This window comes from Andrographis paniculata, unplaced genomic scaffold (assembly GCF_009805555.1).
Source record: "Andrographis paniculata isolate CXL003 unplaced genomic scaffold, ASM980555v1 Contig49END, whole genome shotgun sequence".
NCBI lineage: Eukaryota > Viridiplantae > Streptophyta > Magnoliopsida > Lamiales > Acanthaceae > Andrographis > Andrographis paniculata.
In genome coordinates this window covers 3844233-3866486 of record NW_026137583.1, presented here as the reverse complement: position 1 = coordinate 3866486, position 22254 = coordinate 3844233, and the positions used below count along the sequence as shown (strand labels likewise).

The 22254-nt window shown below is 33.3% G+C and overlaps 4 protein-coding genes and 1 non-coding gene across 5 annotated transcripts; 1 reads left to right on the top strand and 4 right to left on the bottom strand.

Annotated features, from left to right (window-relative positions):
* Positions 1-126: 126 nt before the first annotated feature.
* Positions 127-4085, top strand: LOC127252788 (tRNA (guanine(37)-N1)-methyltransferase 2). The gene is made up of 10 exons (XM_051277106.1): positions 127-399; positions 502-599; positions 735-839; positions 1259-1321; positions 1556-1629; positions 2008-2653; positions 2753-2908; positions 3448-3554; positions 3665-3739; positions 3817-4085. Exons 1-10 carry the CDS (start codon positions 296-298, stop codon positions 3880-3882), a joined length of 1494 nt encoding a protein of 497 aa, XP_051133063.1. The 5' UTR covers positions 127-295; the 3' UTR covers positions 3883-4085.
* Positions 4086-4144: 59 nt separating this feature from the next.
* Positions 4145-8746, bottom strand: LOC127252797 (kinase-interacting family protein-like). Its single transcript, XM_051277116.1, has 3 exons — positions 8585-8746; positions 7955-8120; positions 4145-5384 (listed from the first exon to the last, which is right to left on the bottom strand). The coding sequence occupies exons 2-3, from the start codon at positions 8097-8099 to the stop codon at positions 4363-4365; spliced, it is 1167 nt and encodes a 388-aa protein (XP_051133073.1). The 5' UTR covers positions 8100-8120; positions 8585-8746; the 3' UTR covers positions 4145-4362.
* Positions 8747-10981: 2235 nt separating this feature from the next.
* LOC127252897 (dehydrogenase/reductase SDR family member FEY-like) lies at positions 10982-15453 on the bottom strand. Its single transcript, XM_051277271.1, has 8 exons — positions 14987-15453; positions 14444-14564; positions 14044-14161; positions 13559-13695; positions 12537-12638; positions 12327-12419; positions 12159-12231; positions 10982-11723 (listed from the first exon to the last, which is right to left on the bottom strand). The coding sequence occupies exons 1-8, from the start codon at positions 15259-15261 to the stop codon at positions 11464-11466; spliced, it is 1179 nt and encodes a 392-aa protein (XP_051133228.1). The 5' UTR covers positions 15262-15453; the 3' UTR covers positions 10982-11463.
* Positions 15454-17809: 2356 nt separating this feature from the next.
* TRNAL-AAG (transfer RNA leucine (anticodon AAG)) lies at positions 17810-17890 on the bottom strand. The gene has a single exon. It is a non-coding gene; the product is annotated as a tRNA-Leu (tRNA).
* A 1629-nt stretch (positions 17891-19519) lies between these two features.
* LOC127252896 (putative late blight resistance protein homolog R1A-10) lies at positions 19520-22254 on the bottom strand. The gene has a single exon (XM_051277270.1). It carries the CDS (start codon positions 22194-22196, stop codon positions 19608-19610), a length of 2589 nt encoding a protein of 862 aa, XP_051133227.1. The 5' UTR covers positions 22197-22254; the 3' UTR covers positions 19520-19607.

Sequence of the window (22254 nt, the reverse complement as noted above, 5' to 3'; positions counted from 1 at the left end):
AACCGTCGGACGACTGTTTCGATTCGGTTTAGGTTGGAACCGTAACCGCCAGTTCGAAAACCGGCTAGCAGGCGGTTCTGATTTCTGAACCGAATGCGGTCAGTGCTAATTTTTCTAATTTGTGTTATGGGGCAAAGAACAGTGGAAACCAGTGGAGGGAATTTTTTATAACTTCCATCGGAGACTGGCGGCCGAAAACCTAATTTCTGGCAGAGCACCACCGCTTCCGCTGATAACCGCTGCGAGTCGGAGTCTTCCTTTACTCATCAACACCTAACATTGATCCAGTGTTATCATGGTTGAAGTTTGGGACGAGAGGAAGTTCGACGTGAAGTTAAATTTGTTGGCACTTCGAATACCTCGTGAGCATTGCAAACACGCTACACGAATCTTTAATGGGTAATCTATCGATAGTTGCATATATCTTCTTCTTCGTCTTCTTATTGTAGTTACTATTGCTTTTATTCTAACGCGATTCGCATTTCGCTGTTTACTATGAAGATATTTGCTGGACAGGCCGCGGATCAAACCGATAACAGAGGATCCAACTTCTGTTAAGAATCGTTACTTGATATTATCCGAGAAAATCCAAAATCCAGGTTTACATTATTGTTAATCCCTTTCTTCCAGCTAATACTGATAATATTATATGGTGGATGGAATTGTTCTTTTGATTATGATTTGAAGATTACTGTTGTGTTTGTTAGTAATCATTTGTTGAATAATGCTGATAGATTTATCTGAAATTCCCCGACATAAAGTGGATGAATTGAAAGAACTCTTTGAGATGGAAGTAGTTCCATATTCATTGACACTGGACTATTCATATTGGAGTGCAGGTACTTCTCATCCTCTTTATGCAGTTCTAGGACTCATGTGATTTGTTTTCTCTGAACAAAATGTAAATGAGGCTACCTGCTACTTATCTGCTTTGCGATTTTGTTCTTATAAAATTGTTTGTTATAATACTCACTGTTTTTGTTTCCTCTCATTGGTTGGACTTTCTAAATTGAAGGTTTGTTCAAGTACTTGCCTTTTTTAAAAAAAAGATTTATACAGTACTGGACCTGATATTATTTGTGTGGAATTTCGTTAGTTCTATGGAATTGGAGGACACTTGTTGGTTGTTATGTGTCATAGGTTTTCTTATGTCGATTTTATGTGATATGATGGCTGTGTATCTATGTGAGTTATTGAAGTATTGAATTCGACTTTGGTTGTATCTTCTGCTGATATCAAATTTATTTCTGATTTACAGAACATGTATTGAAGCAAATTCTACCTCCTGGCATTGAAGTACCTTCATCATTTGAAACTATAGTTAAGTATCTTAGATGTACTTCATCTTCCATTCTAAAGCTCACAATCAATATTTCTAAATTTTTATTGCTCACATATTTCTTGAATATATTATCTACGCACTCATTTCCTAGTGGCACCTTTTCGGTTAATGGATTTCTTTATGATTGGGTGTTGCAAAACTTGCAACGTGAACTCTTACAGATTCTCCATGACTGGTTCGAGGCACTGATTATGTTACTTGGTTTTTGTGCAGGTCATATTGCCCACTTGAATATTGCAGATGAACTTCTCGCTTATAAGGATGTTATAGCAAAAGTTATCTATGATGTATGTTTATTTCCAGCTACTTATTTTTTTGGCTGTCAATTTTTATTCTTGAAAATAGTTTCCCTTTAAAATTTAAATCCTTGCTACGTCCTACTTAAATTTGAGGTATAAACGCATCCAAACTCGTTTGATACTTTTGGTAAGGTTTAACTCTTCGTTAGCTATTATTGTGAATACACATTAGTTTACATGAGAGATTTGTTACCTGCATATTCTTATAGATAGAAAAAAGTTATTTTGATGCTCTGCCTCTTCATGGGAACCTTGTTAAAGTAGATATTATCATATAGTTTCTCGTTTAATTTGAATTATGTTATTTCAATTGTTTGTAAGTCTCGATAGTCCTGCCTTTAATATGATCATTTTGCTACCTTACAGAAAAATTATCCGCGAATCAAGACAGTTGTCAACAAAGTTGGGGCAATAACCAATGAGTTCCGCGTGCCAAAATTTGAAATATTAGCAGGAGAGAGTAACATGGTTACGGAGGTGAGACAATATGGAGCAATTTTCAGACTTGATTACAGCTTGGTGTATTGGAATTCTAGATTGGAACACGAACATCTAAGGCTAGTTTCGAAGTTTGAGGTTGGGGATACTGTTTGTGATATGTTTGCGGGCATTGGTCCATTTGCTATTCCAGCAGCGCAAAAAGGGTGCCAAGTTTATGGGAATGATTTAAATCCTGATAGCGTACATTATTTGAAGATTAATGCCGAAAGAAACAAAGTCTCTAACCTAGTCCGTGCATACAATTTGGATGCACGACAATTTATTTTGTCACTGATGGTGCGGCCTTCAAGTGAAGCTTGTCTGGATTCTGATACTGAAATCTGGAAGTCGTCTTCCGAAAAAGAGAAGACACATTCTAACACAGAAGAAAGGTCAGAAAAAATTTATTGTGAAGGAGCTGTGCAAGAAATTCCTAAGGTGAACGTGTCGGATTATGAAACTAGTGGACAACAAAAGGAAAAGGATGAAACGCTAACAGCCGTAAAAAGGCACTCTGAAACTATATTTGAAGGTGGGAGTCGACATTTTCTAAGTTTGAATTCAAGTGATATTTCAATTTAATTCTTCTTGACCTAATGCTATATGTGTGGCTCTGCAATGTCTGCTTCAGAAGAAACTTCTAACAATGGCAGCCATTGTGTGCCTGAGAAGAAGAAAAGAATCCTAAATAAGGGTGTAAGAGGGTCTCAGCCATTCACAGCAAAGCCATGGGAGCATGTCGATCATATCATAATGAATTTACCAGCCTCTGCTTTACAGTTTCTTGGTAATTTTCTCATTTTTCTGTATTTTCTGTCTCTGTCTGCCCATTCATCCATTCTTTCATCAAAGTAGCGAAATCAGTTTTTAATCTAACTTTGATCACTTGTTAAGGCTTTCGCGAATGATGGTATGCTTGTTGATTGTTGAATGGAATTTGGAATGACATAGAACTACCCAATATATATATATATATGTATATATATTATATTTAGTTCTCATGGTAATTGGCTGAGAATCAAGATTATATCCAAGATATTATTTAACCTTGAATCGATAAATCTTTTATGGTTGCTAATACTATCTTGTATACGGCATAATATATCATTTATATTTGGCTGTGGGTTGCCGTTAAAAGGGCTGTCTTATTGAATTGAAAAGACTTGAATAATTTTCATTTTTTTCTGTCTACTTGACAAGTCAGTCCATTATGGCCTTTCTCTTCTTTATTCGGGATTCTATCCTACTACTTCCTTTAACAACTAATGAGTTATTCATGGAGAAGTTAAAGAAGATAAACTTAAGAACACGATTATGCACTTGCAGATATCTTCAATGGTCTCGTCAACAAAGATCACTGGAAAGGCTCTCTCCCCTGGATCCACTGCTATTGCTTCATTCGATCAAATGAGACAGAGAATTTGATAGTATGGGTACGTATCACGCCAAGAACTATATTCCATTTCATTCAATTTCCTGCCATTTGTCTTTTTCATGCCTTCGTCCCATCTAAAAAAGATTGGGTTTTTTTTTCCTCCCTTAGGAGGCGGAGGCTATATTGGGTGCCCGTATACACAATCCCATATTTCACAGAGTCAGAGATGTTGCTCCCAACAAGGTACATTCTTCGAAAAAATCTTGCGACTATTTTCGTTAGAGTTGCATTTTGAAGGGTGTCGACTTTGTTGTCCGCAGGCAATGTTCTGTTTAAGCTTCAGATTGCCGGAGGAAGCGTGCGTTTCTGGTGAGACAAAAAGATGAAGCTAGGTTAAGTTATGGCGACTATTGAACTAGTTTCTTTAACTGCATATTTGATAGGATAGTTGCTCTCCAGTCGATTACAAAGCATATGCTAGAGTAGTCTTCGAAATTAATTATTCCTAACTATGGCTAGTAGCTGTTATTGTATGAAATTTGATAATTTATCACCATTTTATATGATATGGAGTATGTGTTACTATTAATTATTCCAACACACCCACAAGTATACAAAAACATAAACTGATGGAAACAAATCAACATTAAATTGATTTTCCCCATTACCACATTAATCATCCCCATCATTCCATAGCTGCAAATTGTCATTATAACAATAGTGATTCTAGTTCAAGGCTTCAAGCCAGTGCTACCATATGCCACCATCACAATATTTAGTAGCACACCCTATTTTAAACCATTTCATACAGCCAAATTATATATATATATATATATATATATGTTACTTTCCCTAAATATACTCAGCTAAACCATAGCCCCCAAGTAAGGTCCACAGGGAAATATATCGAACTTCCTCACCTTATCCCACAACCTAAAAGAAGACGACGAAGAAGAAGAAGAAGACGAATCTTTTCGACCTTCATCGACATTTGGGCGCGCTTTCTCGCGAAGGCTACCACTGCTGCGCTTATTAAAGCTAAAGCATTTCGACAACCCGACCCCGTCGCGCACCCTAAAACACTCCTCCAAGTTCACCTCCTCCCCGCCCTTCACACTCTTCCCCGACCATTTCTCGCCCGATTTCTTCCTATCCTCATGCCTCGTCAATCTCTCATGATACTCCTTATTTCTCTTCTCCAACGAATGTATCTGCCCCTGAAGATCCTCTATCTTCCGGCTCAAAACGCACACTCTATGATCCTCCCTCGTCTTCAAAACGCACCTCGCCAGCTCAGCGACCTTCCTCTTCAAAAACAACGACTCCGACCCCAACCCTTGATTCTCCTCCGCCAACGCCGCCACTCTGTAGCCCAACGTGGCGTTGTCGTTCAGAAGTATCAGCCTCTCGGACTCGAGAACATCTAATAAGTTCTTCTGCAGCTCCATTTTCCTCGATGACTCGACACAGGCCTTCTCCACAACAGAAAGTTCATTAACAACAACATCGTACTCCACATTTTTCATCACCATCTCTGCGATGACCATGTCAGCATCGATCTCTAAAGGCTGTGTAACGGGAATTTGGAACGAGAGCGAACTCTCGTTGTCAGAATCGACGACTTCTCCAATGTCCCCATCGTTGATCTCGTCGACGACAGGGGAAGGAGAAGCGCAACGGCTCCCGTTATGATTATAACGGTTTTGGTTCTTGGAAAGGGCTTGGCAGTAACGGTCTGCCAATGAGAGGTAGCCGTTGTAGAGGTCGTGGAGCAGGGCGAGCAGCTGAGGGCGCTCGTGGTAGTACGAGTTCGCCCTTGCTGCAAAGCTGTCGGAAGTGTTCTCTTTAGACACTTTCTTTGTAAGAATGTTCATCCTCTCGTCCAAATCTGTTCGATGACACAAGTTTTTTTTTTTCAAATTTGTATTAAATGAAGGTAGACAGACTTTCAAATCTAGAAAGCATTTCGATTTTTTTGAAATTCAAAGGACCACATTACCGTTGGCTTCATGACATTACACTAGTTGGTACCAAGAAACAAACAAGATCGTATTTAAAATTCAAATTTCTTGTCACAATCTGACAATAAAGGTTGATAAATATTAATGAGTCAAATTCATATTTATAGTTTGCTTATAATGTAGTCCTAGCTGAGGAAATTAATTGTTTCTATAGTAGTGATTATAGTTTATTTTCTGGTCTAAGTTTCTTATTGGGATTTCAAATACACAACCTATTAAGGCCATCTCCAACGGTTGCAGCCCCATAGATGGAGATTTTACTCTCCAACCCTGCGCTATTTTTTACACCAAAAATGGTTAGCAAACACCAAAATGTAGTAACGCCATTTTTATGGCGTTGATCTTTTCTTTTTAATTTGTATTAATTAATTTTTTAAAAAAATTTAAAAAAATTAATTTTAGATATAAAATGTGGTTTAAAATAATATATAAAATGGAATATTTGAAGAATATTATTTTTGGAGTAAAAAGTAGAGTTGTGAATTTGAGTAAAATTACTGTAGCAACTGATAAGAGCATCTTTTACAAGTCATTTCTCTTATTACTTTTATCATTATCTTTTTAATTTTTACTATAAGAAATACAGTTATTCACAATTTATTACATTTCTTAAAGAACCTATTATCTTCAACAAAAATTTAAAAAATAATTAAATACTATTCAAAAAAATTTAAAATTTTAAAATTAACAAAACTTTTTTAATATATATATAGATTTATTCAAATAATTTTAATTTTTAAAATAGTAAATTATATATTTCAATATATTAAAATTTATATAGATAATTTAAAAATTTAATATAAAATTATATAAAAATATTATTAGATAATAAAAAAATATATAATTAAATAAATAATTTATGTATATTATGCAATACAAATATATAGAAATAAAAAAATTAGTGTGGATCTTATAAAATAGCAAAGGTAATGTGTTAAAAATGATTAGTATAATGAGAGATAAAATAAATAAATTTAAATATTGAGTTGGATATGAAGTGGATGAGAGAAATAAAAAAGATAATAAAGCAGAGGTAATGTCTGTAACAGATGCTCTAATGGCATAAATAAAGTTGCCCAGTTTAAAATGGCCTAAAAGGTAACAATAAGGCAAAAAGAAAAACAGGCTTTTTATACAATCATATCACTCATTTGACACTATTCATTTTTTAAAAAACACATCACATTAAATATAAATTTTTTCTCACAAAACATAAAATCAAATACTAGCATTTTTAAAAAAATTTTCAAATTTTTAAAATTTCAAAAACCTCCAAAAGAATTTATTTACGTATATCAATGTATTTTTAGTATTAAAATATCAAATCAAATACTAACTTTTTACTTTCATTTTTCAAATTTTCAAAATTCCAAAATCCTGTCTAAACAGAGCCAAACTAGAGAAGAATTACATATATCAATGTATTTTTTTTACTAAGTATCAAACTAAATACTAATTTTTTTATTTTTTTTCCCTAGATTTATGCAAGTACATAAAGCAATTTGAGTTTGAAAAATGCTATGCTGATGATCACCTAAAAGGTCAAGATTTTTGGATTTCTCCATTCATCATCATCATCATCATCATCAAGGGTACATCTGACATATATAAGCAATGGGCAATACACATGGGGTGACAGCAGAAATCTCCAAAATCAGAATCAAATCAAATGGTATCTGCAGCAAGGCAGCAGTGAGAGCTACTGCTGACAAAGGGTTCAAATTTCAAACATCTGCCCCTTTGGGGGAAACTCGTAATTTTAGCATATTTGCACAAGAGGGCAAACTCTGCAGGCTTATGAGAATAGAACCTTTCTGGGTCCTCAGTTTTTTAGGGAGGAATAGAAAGTGACTTCTCAGAATATTGTTCCACTCAAAGACAAACTGATAGAAGCATAAAAGTACTCGACTCCCAAGGAACTCTTAGTGGGCCCACTGTTTGAAATTTGAAATTCAATTCTTTTTTCTTTTATGTATATTTGGTTGGGATCGATAATCGATTCATTTGAGGTATTTCTGTAAGCTATGGAAAGTGTGTCTGTCAATTCCTGAAGAAACACTTAAAGAAGGAAATAATACCTTCCCCAAGCTTTAAATTGCTACCTATACTTATAATCTATATCCATTTTTCTTGCCATAACTTTTACCCATCCCTAGCTAGTTATCATTCTAAACAGTAACTAGATTTACTAAACACGAGACAAATCACGGAGAAAAATGTGGAAGATTCAACGCATAATTTAGGAAGAAGGTTAAAAAATGCGAAAAAAGAGAACTAGGAACTCTCGGGAGCTCCTGGAGCTCAGATCCGGAGAGGAATCTACACCATTAGTGTCACCGACGCAACGCGGTTGACGGTGTAGATTCATTCCAGTTTCGAGCACCGGGAGCTCCTAAGAATTCCGCACACACAGACAAAAGGTAGTCTTATTTGTTACCAGCAATGGTGCATAGAAGCCAGGAAGGTTTGTTGAAGCATCTTCTCCTATGCGGCTGATGATTCGACGCCGCAACCACCGCCGCTGCGGCAGCGACCACTTCTTCACCACCGCCAATAGCCGCATTTTCCACCTTCGCCAGCATTTCACCACACTAATAAAGACCCTACGCCATTAAAACAAAAAAAAAAAGCATATTCAACAAGCACCATTAATAACCACCAACAAATCGTCCCAACCATTCATAAACACAAACACCAATATTCAATAATCACCGCGCACCAAAATTACGAAATAAAAAACAAACACACAGTGCAGTCAGTCACCAAGCAACATCAATAAAAGGGCAGACAGTGCCTTAAATGCAACCGTTCCCCAGAGGACCAGACAAACTTAATACATATCCACCATATGATCCCTCCACAACCAACAAACACAGAGGCAGATAAAACCAACAAACACTACAGTGCAAAAAAATTTACCAATTAACTACAACTTCAAAATCAACATTTCATTTTCCTCCAACTATCAGAGCTTATACGTAGCCATAGAAGCTCAAAACGAGATCGATCCAGTAATAAAATAAGCAAACAATAATAAATCGCATTAACTTCAAATTTCCAAGCGTACCTCCTTTGACGTTATTCTGCAAAATCACGAAACGTCTGTAACATAAATTCCAGATTTCAGCTCCGATCGAAGCTCATCCAGACATTAATGAGTAGGATAACGCGTGTATATAAAGTGTATGTATAGATTGGGAGCAAGGAAGGTTAGGAGAGAGATTAGAATTTAGAGGAAGCCAGAAGGGAATGGAAGAAGCATTCAATCTATATATATATACATATATAAACCCCGCTAAGACTGATTTGAGTGTGATCCAATGAAAAGTCGACACGTGTTCTGGAGGGCCGTACAAACATTCAATGCAGGGCAGGGCTTACGTTATTGGGAATGAGGAAATGGTACAACCTTTTTGCATCATACACAGTTCATAAAATCTCGTATTTTCTGACGATATTTTTACCTGCAATCATTCCCGTTTTCTCTCAAAATCGTAGACTATCGTACTTAAAATTAGGGATATGTTTTGTTAATTTCCGGTTCATTTTTCAAACCATCCTCTCAAAATTTTTTTCAATATTTGGAAAGTAAAATTATTTTTAATTTTACAATAAAACCAGTTTGTTCAATTCAGCATTTCCGAAAAGTTTTCTATAAATATTACTTCCTCCGTCCCATATACTTTATGCTATACTGTTAGATGTGTAATTAGTACATAATTAAAAATATATTAGTGAAAATAATTATCTTATAATATAAATAATTATAAATTAAAATTAAGATAATTAATTAATTAAACTAAAATTTTAAAAAAATAAATTAACAAGTTTAAAATGAAATTAAGTGTGTAATCATTTAAAAAAAAAATGACATTGAAATGTGGAACGGACAGAAACGGCATCATAGACATGTTACGTGGGACGGAGGGAGTATTAATTAAATTAAGAGTTCTGACTTACTTAGGTGTATAGAATTATAAATAAAATATTATTTTAAAGGCAAAATTAGAAGTTTATAGGTGAAAATATGTAAAATTATAAATGGAGAGTTGCGAAGAATAAACTGGGAATTATAAAGAACAAATATATGAAAATAGGAACTGACAAGGAAAACAATTTGTGAAATAAAGATTTTAGAAGAATTAACCGTTAATATAATATTCTCTCGGTCCACTTAATAAGTTTACACTTTTGTGTCATTGTATTTAACGTTAAAAATATCATATATTTATATATTTTTTTATAAACGTTATTCTATTAGTATTATAAGATGTATTTTGTCATTTTTTTTCTTCATATTATACTCCATCTGTCCCATGTACCGTGTCCGGGTTACTCTAGATACTAGAATTTAAGATAAATATAATTAGTAATTAAGAATATATTAGTATAAATAATTATTTTTTATATTGCAATGTAGTTTTTCATGGAAACACACAAAAATCAATTCATCTAAAAACATTGAGACAACATACTATTAGTTTTTTTTTAATAGGAGTTTTTTTTTTTTTTTTTTTTTTTTTTCTGAATGACACCAACCTAAAAAATTTTAAATTATGCATTATTTATTTATTTGTGTAAAAAGAAAAGGTGAAAGGCAAAAGTGAATAAGTTTGGAATATCTTTTAACTTGACTTTGTTTGAAATTTGTATTTACCACAATAAAGGTCAATTCAAACTTAAAGAATTAAGGTTTGTTTGGTTATTGTTCAAACTTTAGGTACAAGTTGATTTGGAGATCATTTATTTATTTAATATTTAATTTATAATATAATATGTTCTTTTCACTCTATATAAATGTATTTATTTATTTTTTGTACATTGATTTTAAAATATTAGTATTTATATTTCATATGTTACAACAAATGGATGAAAATAAGAAGATAATAAAAAGTTTGTTTGAGTATGATTTAAAATTGATTTGAAATAAAATATTAAATTTTTTTTATTTAAATAAATATATTGATGTGATATTTTGTAAAACAAAATAATATATTTTTTTATTGAATACACAACGTCCATTTCAATGGTAAACAAACTCACATGTAGTAATTTATCATGGAAGGAGAGAACATATGGAGTTTAATCATTTTGGATGAGGGGGTCTAGGAGGCCTAAAATTACATTGATAACATAAAAAAATATATATATTTTTGTTATTTTTTTATAAGTAAATAAAATATACATTAAAATAATTATTATATATCATTATATTATTTTTAGCTATATATTATAATTAGAATACTTTGTATTTTTTGTTCATAAAATGAATATATATCTTAACCCAACTTATGACAAAAAAAAAAAAAAGTATATTATATTAACACGTGTCTACATTGTATTTTTAATAATATTTATGAAAAATATACAGGCACAAATAGCATTAAGCCAGCAATCCTATTATTTCAAATCATCCAAAACTATATCCCAAAAACAACAAAGAACCATTCTACATAGGCAAAGATTGTAGCAATGCAATTCTAACATTTTCAACTAACAATACAAAACAAGCACCAACATTGCATGGAGTATTATATGACTAGTGATCATCTAAACTCCAAAACAATCGAATCAAGAAAGAAATAAACAAAAATTATCTCTAAGTCCGAATCAGGAGGAGCAAATATTTCCTACAGAAGCATCCCCGAATCCGTAGCAGTAATAAGCAACACAAGAAAAAGAAAAAAAAAAAAAGAACACGCCGCCATAGAAATAACTTCAATTAAGTATAGCCTGGCTGTATAAATCCAGCGGCATCAGCTCGTATCGAACAATCACACAAAGAGGATTCATCATTCTGCTGCAGCTGCAATGGCGCGGATTCGATTACCAGAAAACATTAGGGGAGTTTAAAAAAACCTGTGACATTGTAGAGAAGCTTTTCCCATCGTCTTGACTTGATGGTATCAGTGAAAGATTAGTAATGGTAAAAGGAAAATGTGGCAGCTAATGATGAGCACCGAATTTGCATTTAACTTCTTCGCCTTCTATGAGCTTTTCGATGGCGTCTGCCGGGAGGCCAATCAGCTCTAGTGTCTTGTCCCACACTCTGTAAGCAGTTTCCGCATTGTGGGCTTCTTCCGAGGGGTTTGCAGGGCGGCAGTCGTGGTTGATGAAGGCGCAGACTGGCCAATTGTCGGCTCTTAGTGAATCACAGTAATCCACAATTTGAGGATCAGTGGCCGCAAAAAGGGCACTCCTTGAGCCTACAATATAGACCAGAAAATCGAGTAACTGGCTTTCACATCATTTGTTGGAAAATGCAGTGAGCTGAAGGTAATCCCGATCAAATAACCATCATGAATATAATAGAGGAATCAAAGGAATAACATCGATATTCAAATGCACTTAAACAACAATAGTGTTTTCGTTTGCTCGCCCATCGGTCATAGAAAGAAATGAATGCAAGAAATCAACTTATGATGTGCACATCTCCCCGGGAGACTCGTTTATGTTTATCTTTACTGAGTTCAATCTATGTAACGCGGTCGACTTCTTTATAGCATAATTAGCAGAAATATCGTTTGAAGGATTGAGCTTATCAGTGTCTTAATGGTAGCCATTAATTTAAGCCTTAATGAATTAGAAAGACGGTCGAGCAGTTAGATAGCCGGGAACTTGATAAAATTCAGCTGATTTACCTTCTTCAGGGCTGAATATAAAATAAGGTATTAAACGGTAACCAGCTTGAACAATCTTTGGAAGATCCCTAGCCTGCATTTATAGATAATTCGAAATTTAAATCACAATCATCATGCTTTTGGAGAAAAATGAACCAATTCAAAATCTTGCAAGAGTAACAAACTTACGACATTGGTGTGGACTATTCCAGGCGAAACACAAACTACATTTATGCCTGCTTCAGCTGGCAGTCTCTTGTTAAGGATACTACTGAACATGACCTGCATTCAAATATCCCAAAAGTAGAAAACGGGTGAGAAGTGTGAGGTAAGAAATAGAAAATTTTAGTTAAAGCCGTTGCTAAGAACAGCTAAGATCAAACCAGTGTTTTAAAGCACCTGTGCTAGTTTACTGCTTGAGTATCCCGCCATACTCGTAAATTTTCTTTTCCCGGATGTAACATTCATATCATCTGGATCAACAAACCCTAAGTAATGCATCTGCATAAAGGTGAAAATTCTATTAGTTTACTTCAAGCCGATGATCATATCAGATATCGAAGTATAACAAACAATTCCAACAATGAGACTCGTCTAACGTTCCTAAAAGTTAATCTTACAAATAACCACAGGATTCTTTGACACATGATCACAGATTAAAACAAATGGCTTCTGGATATCTTTCAAGGTGATCCTACATTTTTATTGATTAAGCCGAAACAATGGGGGATTTACTTTATATGAACTATGGAAAGCATAATGTGGATGCCTATGTTGGACATGATATCCTCGATGGATTAATTAGTTGGAAACTATATGGATGATTCTCATCAACTAAATCAAAGTATACAACCACTTTCCATGGTTACATATTTCTATAAGTTATGAACAATTATCAATGCACCTCGTACAAAAGGAATGAAAAATGCAAAATCAGGAAGTCCAGAACAATTTTATCAAATTCCTTCCTTTGATTTACATCTCTGCAATGGAAAATTTCAAAATTGCTTAATGCAACTTATTCAAATATTAGGTTCGAGAGTTGGTTGTAGCTATATGTCGTGGCTATATTTTACAGACTTGTTCTAATGTTATTTCAGCAACTTAAAGTTCCCTAAGGAATTATCAACGACAAAAAGATGCAAAAAGCTCAGAGAGCATAGAACTCATGAACTATCAATAGAATCAAATCTTATAAATGATATTTAACATTGTTTTGATGAATAGTAATTTTCTCCCCTGATGTCACGACGATACTAGATAATTCTAATTCAATGCGCACTTTCAATTCCTATGCATTTCTCTACACCAAGATTAAATATTTCATTTTATGCAAACACACTTTTCCTCTTTAGAATCAAGAAAGAGACTTATGTTTGACATTCACATAGATATATAAATACGGCTCTTGTGAAACTTACAACAGAATTCACATTGACAATGCGACTTGGTGAGCTTCTAATAAGGGAAGGCAAAAGCAACACCGAAAGCAGTGCTGGAGCTAGATGGTTCACTTGCATGTGTTCTTCATAGCCATCCTTTGAAAATTTTTGTGGTTCTAGAAAGATCAGAGTGTTAGCCAAGTAGCTTCATATGGATGCTTCGAAGTTTTCTCAATGGAAGAAGAAACACAGCAACATATGAATTTGAACAATCAACTATGACAAGAGGGACTACCACAAAAAAGGAAAAAAAAAATGCGCGTGTGTGTGTGGCCTAAGCAATGAAATGTAAAGGGACATAATGCACCCACAAGACATGAAGACACACATGGAAATGAAACTTAAATTTACGAATGCAGATATGACTTGGCGTGCATTATTAGCAACTAACCTCCAAAATGTAAAATTAAATGCTACGGAGCAAAATTAAAGTAGTTCAACTCGAGTATATTCTTTACACAAACCTCCAATTGAAAATATTCCAGCATTATTGATGAGAGCATGAAGAGGTCCCGAACGAGCATTCCAAGATTCAGCGAATCTCACAACAGAATCCATAGAGTTAAGATCAAGTTCCATGACCTTAAAAGGTGGAAAAGATAATTTTCCATCAATTAATTAGAATTAATATGACATAATACAACTGATTTATTATTTTCGAACAGTCATCTACGAAAAGCCTACGTATAATCAACAAGTTGAGATGGAGAGCCTCTTATACAATACAAAAGCATACTTCATTCCATTGATCAGATAAACAAGGTCAATTTATATCCAATCGAAAAAGGAAATCACAACCTAACATTTTACTCGATTAAATATATCCCCACTCCCATTTACAAGCTTAATTTTTTCCTAAAATACCTCAATGTTAAGAGGAAGACCCCTTCCCGACCAACTTTCTTGCCACTTCTTTATCAAGTCATTAGCTGCCTTCGGGTTTCTGACTGCCATCACAACATGCCCACCTGCTTCAGCCAGTTGCCTGCATTTAATACCATTAACAATGTCATAGAGCAAAACAAATCACATCGTGAACACAAGATCCTAATTTGCAGAACTGGAATTCAATAGCCATGAACTTGATGAACACAATCCATCTACAAGCATAGTCACCACACAATCCAAACTTCAATCGACGAAGAGCACTCAAAACAATTACCTTAAACCATATCACAAATTAAAACCACATAGGAAAGCATTCTACCTAAACTACACCATCAAATCACTAAGGACTGTTTCACAAGGTCAAACAACCAAAACTAGAGATGAAATTTTTTCCGTCAACATGAATCGCATTCTATCCAACAACGAAATAAATAATGGATGCAATCATACAATTATTCGGATTTAAAACGAATACGAGCTGGAAACAAACACAAAAGCAAAAGCTAAAATTAAAATGACCTGGCGATTTCCTTGCCGATGCCGGAAGTGGAGCCGGTGACGATGAAAGTAAGGTCGTTGATCGGCGGGAGAGGCATTGGATTTGGCAAATTACTTGCGATGATCCTCTGGAAGAGCATCTCGTAAACCAGATAAAACCACCCCATCATCCATTCAATCCATCCCAATCCTTGTTTCCTCCCCTTCTGCTTGGCCAGTTCTTCCAAGGGCTTCCCATTATCGTCCTCTTCCTTCTCCTTCTTCTTCTCTGTTCCCGACGACGAACCAGATGCCATTTCTTCGCAGACGCAGCCAGCTCGAGTAACTGTGAGCGAAGGCAATTAGTAGGAGATTCAAATCTGGAGACTGGAATCGGGGGCAAATCAGAGCCGTCGGATCGTCACTCGCATGATGGAATAGTGGCCGTTGCAGGGCAGCAGGTTTGGCCTGTAGCCGGAAGATTCCGGGCTGCCCTTTGTTCCGTTAACAACTTTCTAAAGAGAATCGTGTTCCGATATTTCGACACTTTTTACTTTATTCATCTTAGTTCAGAATCACGCTTTTGAATTATGGTGGGACCCACCACCCGCAGGCTTGGCCGCACTATCTCATTATCTCGGGTGTATTGAGTTGGAATGTTTTCGGAATAACGGGTTGTATTGAATAAATACTACTCTCTCTCTCTCCATCTATTATTTTATTATTTTATTTTTTTTATTTTTATTTTATTATCATCAAAATTTAATTCTCTATCTTTTTTAATTAAAAATACCACTATTGTTATTTTTTCTTTTATTATAAAAAATAATATTTTTATTTTTATCTATTGTTTTTAAAAATTCATGTCCAATAAAATCAACACACATATTGTAATGACTGAAAGAGTACTATAATATTAAAAAAAAAAAAAAACTTTAAATATATAATTTGCAACACTGTCCAAAAAAATATTACAATAAAGACAAACAATCCTTGATTGAATAAATATTATAATATTTTTTTAAAAAAGAAAAAACCTCAATCACATAATCTGAGACAAATACTGGTTTTTTTCTTTAGTCATTAAACCTCAGTTTTTTACTATTTTAACTTTGCGATTTTTTCTAAAAATACAATTTTTATTATCAAAAAATATCTGATCATACATTAATTTAATATCAAACTCAAACCAAAATTTTTTCAAACATATCAAAAGAAACATACAAGATTCGGGCTTTTTTTTTTTTTTTTTTCAAAGTTAAAATATTAATTTATGTATTTATATACCATTTGTCTTCTTAAAATATCTAAATTTATACGTGATTTTAACATTATTTTTAATTTAAAATTATTAATTAAACATTAAACAAATTATAGATATTTGCCCCCGGATTTGGACCCTAAGTACTGTTTTGTTTTCTAAACATATCTATGTAATATTAACGCCGGCATATTTGTTGTACTCGGCCTGGTCTTGTGAGATTATTTTCAACAAAATTAATACTTCCTCAGTCCCACATACTATGTCAACGTTGTTGTTTCTGTTCGTTCCTCATTACTTTTAATAGGAATATTTTTTGTCTTTTTACTACAATTTAATATGATACTAATATTAGAAAATTTAAGTACAAAAAATAAAAGACAATGTTTCAATAGGACAAAAAGAAATATAATTAATGCAGAGACAATTGTGTTTATTATATATTATGATTTTTTTACTTTTATTTTATTGCTCTTTTAATTAGTTTTTAGGTTTGGATTTAGATTTTTGAATAGTAAAAAATTTGAATAGTTATTTGATGTGATATAAATAAAGGTTGATGTAATTGTTTGAATGTAAAATAAATTTGTAATATAATTAAAAATAATAATTGTTTGATGTGATTTTTTTTAGGAAAAAAAATTTGAATAATAAAAATTTGTAGTAAAACCCACAAAAGTAGTAGTATCTTTTAAGTATATTTCTACTATTTATTAATTTTATTTATTTTTCAAAAATAAAAAATAAAATTATATTCAAATTTATTTTTATTCAATTATTTTTTTATTTTTATTTTAATTTATTGTTTCGATTTAAATATATATATTTCAAATATCACACTCATGATACTTAATTTGTTGGTTTACTATTATTTATATTTAATATTAAAAATATATTTATTCAATATAAATAACACAATAAAAATAAAAGTAAAATTGTTTCTAAGTATTATTTTTTTATATATATAAGATATAAGAAATTATATAAATAATATAAAAATAAGAAATATGTGTAATATATTAATATTTTTAGATTTTTTTTTAAAAAAATAGTAAATCTCACTAAAAAAACACAAAGGAAGATTTTTTGGAGAGTGGTTGTTCCATGTCTAGACATTATACAATCGATTATGACCTATCTTCTCTGATAAAAAAAAAAAAAATGACATATCTTCTGTTATTAAAAGATAAAACGCAAAATTATAATATTCAGAATTTTAATCTGGCGCCTTATACCAACTTGGTCATTTCAACTTTTGATAATATATTATTTTGTGTAAATAATATAAAAATAATAAATATGTTTAGTATATTAATTTTTTAATTTTTTTTTTTTAAGAATTATAAATTTTAAGAAAAAAATACAAAGAAGATTTTTTTGGAATTATGACCTATCTTATGTTATCAAAAACATAAAACTAATTCCACAAAATTATAATGTTGTAATAAAGTAATTTTTTGTATTATTATTCTTTTTTTTCGAAATTGTAAATAAAAAAATTATTATGTTGAGAATGGGATGGGATTCGAACCCATGCCCTTTCGGAAAGAAATTTTTTTTTTGAAATATGACTTATCCTCCCTTACAATTTGACAAAATTATTATGTTGAGAATGGGATTCGAACCCATGCCCTTTCGGACCAGAACCTTAATCTGGCGCCTTAGACCAACTCGGCCATCTCAACTTTACATGCACATATGTATTTTTAGTATATTATAAATTTAATTTTAAATCTACTGATTTTTATTTTTTATTTTATTATTATTTTTAATATTAGGCCTGAGATAAGATTTCCATTCCAAAGTTGTTAGAACAAAAATATGGCTTTAATGTAGTTTAAGAAATTTTATACAATTATAATTATTAACATAAACTATAATGTCAAAATGAAAAATTAGAAAAAATTAATAAAAAAAAATCAGCATTATCTATATTTTATGCTGAATATTAATTTTTTTTTTTTAACCATAAATTGGTTTTCTTTCATTTATTTTTATAATTTATTTATTATTATTATTATAATATAATCGATAAAATTTTTTATTTTTTTCCCAAGTTTAAACACTAATTTATTCTTATAATACTTAAACAAACATTTATTTTGGTCTATAACTATACAAATAAAACCCTCTATTATATACAACTCATCCTTATTTTGATCCATTGGAGATAATGACTATAAATAATCCATTAGAATTTTCTAAACCATATTAAAATGTTTCATACACTTTTATAATGTCCTATAAAATTATCTAAATAAACAAATATACAAGTAGATTTATCTAAGAAATTTATTTTTAAAAAATATAATATTTAACCCATTTACTTTTCTTTATAGGATGTGTTTGTTTGGGGATTGGATTTTAAATAAACTATTCATTTTATTTTTTTATCTCAAAACATCAAATCAAATACATGTTTCTTATTTTTTTATACTAAAAATCAATTTTATATTAAAAAACATCACATGAACACCTATTTATATCGCATCATACAACTATTCATATTAAAAAATTTTACTATTCAAATACCAACTCAAAATCTAAACTCTCAAACAAACACACCTTATTGAAATTATTGAAAACATTGCTTTCTCCATCCGGTGTAGAACATAACAATTTAGAAAATATTAGTATTTAAAAAAAATATGTAAGATAATTTGGGTTTGTATAGTAAATTAATACGTAATAATATCTTATTAATTTATAAAAACATGTAAGATAATTTAACTTTTTATCATTTGTGCTTTATATATATATATTAGTTTGTGATTTATATAAAAATTAAGAATACTGTGATATTAACATGTTTACTTTTACTATACTATAACATAACATAAATAAATATATATAAAAAAATAATAAAATTGATACTTTCAGTTATAATGAAAAATTATATAAAAAAAAATTGTGCTATAAAATTTTTTTTTCTTTTTTTTTTTAACTTAATTTTAATATATTGATGTAAATAAATGTAAGTTTGAAGATATTTATAATACTTACTAAAAAGCATATACATATATTTTGGGTTTCGATAGACTAAAATTGCAAAATATATACCTTCACAAGAATAAAACATATGACAAATATATTTTCTATTCAAAATAATATACTACTTGTACTAGAATGGTATTAGTTTAATTGTGGTCATTTTAATTTGAAGTACAAATCAAATACACTCTTCGAATGTGTATTAGCTTACAAGGTAAGAGTGAAGGTGTCAATATTTTAAGTTATGAACTCACGATTTTTGTTAAAATATAATTATTTTATCTATTTTTTTTAAAATCCGTGTCCGATCAAATCAGATACAATTGAACGAGGAAAAATCATTTCAAACTATTTCACAGGAAAAATCACACTTAAGTTGTTTACACAACGTAGACTATCGATCCCGACTATTCAAAGGAAGAATCGAACTTGCAAGCTGTTCCCATATTCAAGCTGCTCCTCTTGGATTCTCCTTAACGACTCTACTGCAGATGGACTCATTGTTTTATGCACATTGATGATCTGCAATGTCGGAATTTCTCCGATGCCCGAAGGGATCTCCTCAAGCCTAAAGCAATTCCGAATATCGAGTTGCTCGAGTCTCGGATAATGTCTCTCGTCGGCGCGCCACGTAACCATATCCACGCGATGCAGCCGCAGCATCCGCAGCCGGCCAAAACCCCCCTTGCCCACCTCCCACGTTTGGCTCTCGAACAGACACGAACTTAGGTTCAGAATCTCAAGATTCGGCAATTCCCCAATCCTGTCCGAATAATCCAAAGGGATCGAACATTGATAAAGTATCAACTTCTTCAGCGAATGTGGGAAGACGAGGAGGGAGAGTATTGACGGCGCTTCTGTGCCCAAATCGCATAAACATTTCAGTGTTTCGAGCTTACTCAAATAGTTAAGATCTATCGTAGAGACGATCACGAGTTCACCATGCCTCCGAATTCCCAACTTCTTTAGATTCGGAAACAATTTAAGAACCCTCGGAAAGGTTTCGTTAATGACTACAGGGGAGAGTGTCTGCAAATCCTCTAGAACAACAACCTCGTCCTCGCCCGGAGAATTTAATGTCATAGAAGTATCGATGAACTTGACATGTCTTAACCGTGGCATATTCATTAAGCACCATGTCACGTTGCTGCCAATAAGCGATGAAGTTGTAACCCCAGGCTTTCTTTTGATAATTAAAGTCTGTAGATTATAAAACGGCGCGCGAAGATTACCCCCTAAATCTAAATCGATATCCGAAGATAAGTACCTCAAGTTCATTAATCTCTTGTCTTGATTCGACACCTTAACTTCTTCCGCGCTTAAAACCCGAAGCGCTCGCGATTCGGAAAAACTCAATTCACTCTCGTAACTGCTCCATCTACGAATGAAACACATCATAGTACGATTCACGATTCTCAACTTTCTTGATTTTGCAATACGGTTAGCGCAAAGGCGACTATGAACACTCAGGCGACGCGACTGCAGCATTTCCTCGGGAGAAATATCGTCGGTCGAGCTTCTAGAAGGAAAAAGAAAATCCTCTTCCCGAGCCTTTCGAATGCACAATTCCCTCATCATATCGTGCATCATGTAGCTTTTCACGCGCCCTTTAATCTCTTCTCGACAAACCAACAATAGATTTCTATCGACGAGTTCTTGCAAGTAAACTTGCGCGGCCTCTTCCAAACTTTTACCTAATATCGGTTTCACAAACCCCTCCGCCACCCACAACCTAATGAGATTCGACCGCTTGACCTCAAAATCCTCCGGAAAAGCGCTCATGTAAAGAAAACACGGTCTTAAATAATACGGCAGATGATTATAGCTCAACGACAGAATACTCGAGAAATGCTCGTTTTCATTAGCCACAACTAATCTTACATCATCCGCAACACTTTCCCAAGATTCTCGACACCTATCTAAGCGCACAAGAACTCCCCCGACCGCATGAATCGCAAGGGGCAGCCCCGAACAATCCCCTGCAATTTTTTTCCCGACGATTTCTAATTCTGTCGGACAATTTTCTTCTCTAAACACCTTTCTACGAAGAAGGTTCCAACTTTGATCATCGTCGAGTAAATTCATACGACAATGCAAGATTTCTGAAGCTACATAATTGGCTAAACTAAGCTCCCTCGTTGTCACTACAACTCGACTTCCTTGCCCGTTGTCCGGGAAACAAGTTTTCAAGTCGTCCCAAGCTTTCGAACTCCATATATCATCGAGCACAATTAGGTATCTACGGCCATACAACATTTGATATAATCGCAAAATAAGTTTATGAATTCCTTCCCTACAAATTTCATTAGATAAATCTCCTGTAGCACTCTGCAGAAGATCTAACAGAAGTTTATTCAGATCATAATCCTGAGATACTGTAGCCCAAGCAGATTTATCGAAGTGAGAAACAATTAAAGGATCATCGTATAAATTCCTAGCAAGAGTAGTCTTACCAATGCCGCCCATACCTACGATTGGGATGATCTCGAGCTTCTTTTCATGTCCGGTGAGCTTTTCCTTCAGTTTAATCAGTTCGTTGCTTAAGCCCTCGATGGTGTTCTCAGGATTTGCAGGCGAGGCAGGAACTGATGATGATGATGGACTAGGGTTGTTCTTGTTCATCTTCTGACTTCCATCGATCAATTTCATTATTTCCTCTCTAACCAAATCGAAATCCCTAATTATGTTTTGCAGATTGGGGAGGGAGATCTCGAACCTCTGGCGTAGTCTGCTAGCACGTAATTGATCGACGAAGTGAAATTCGATTGCATCTTCGGCTTCGTAGACTGCATCTCTGATTCGAGCTTCGAGATCTGCAACTCTTGCGTCCATGGCCATGGTGGGTAAGCAATTCTCGAAAAGTTGAGCTAAGCTACGGGCCTTATCGATTAGGGATTGGAGTTGGGGTCTGTGAACGGGACGAAGTAGCCATGGGTGGTGAGGATGGGGGTTGAGGATGGGTTCCACAGTTTGGATTAAGGTCTCGAGATTGTAAGCCATGGCTGATCACGACTGTTGTACTCTTCTCACTTTTCTTCGGTAAGGACGAACAAATGAT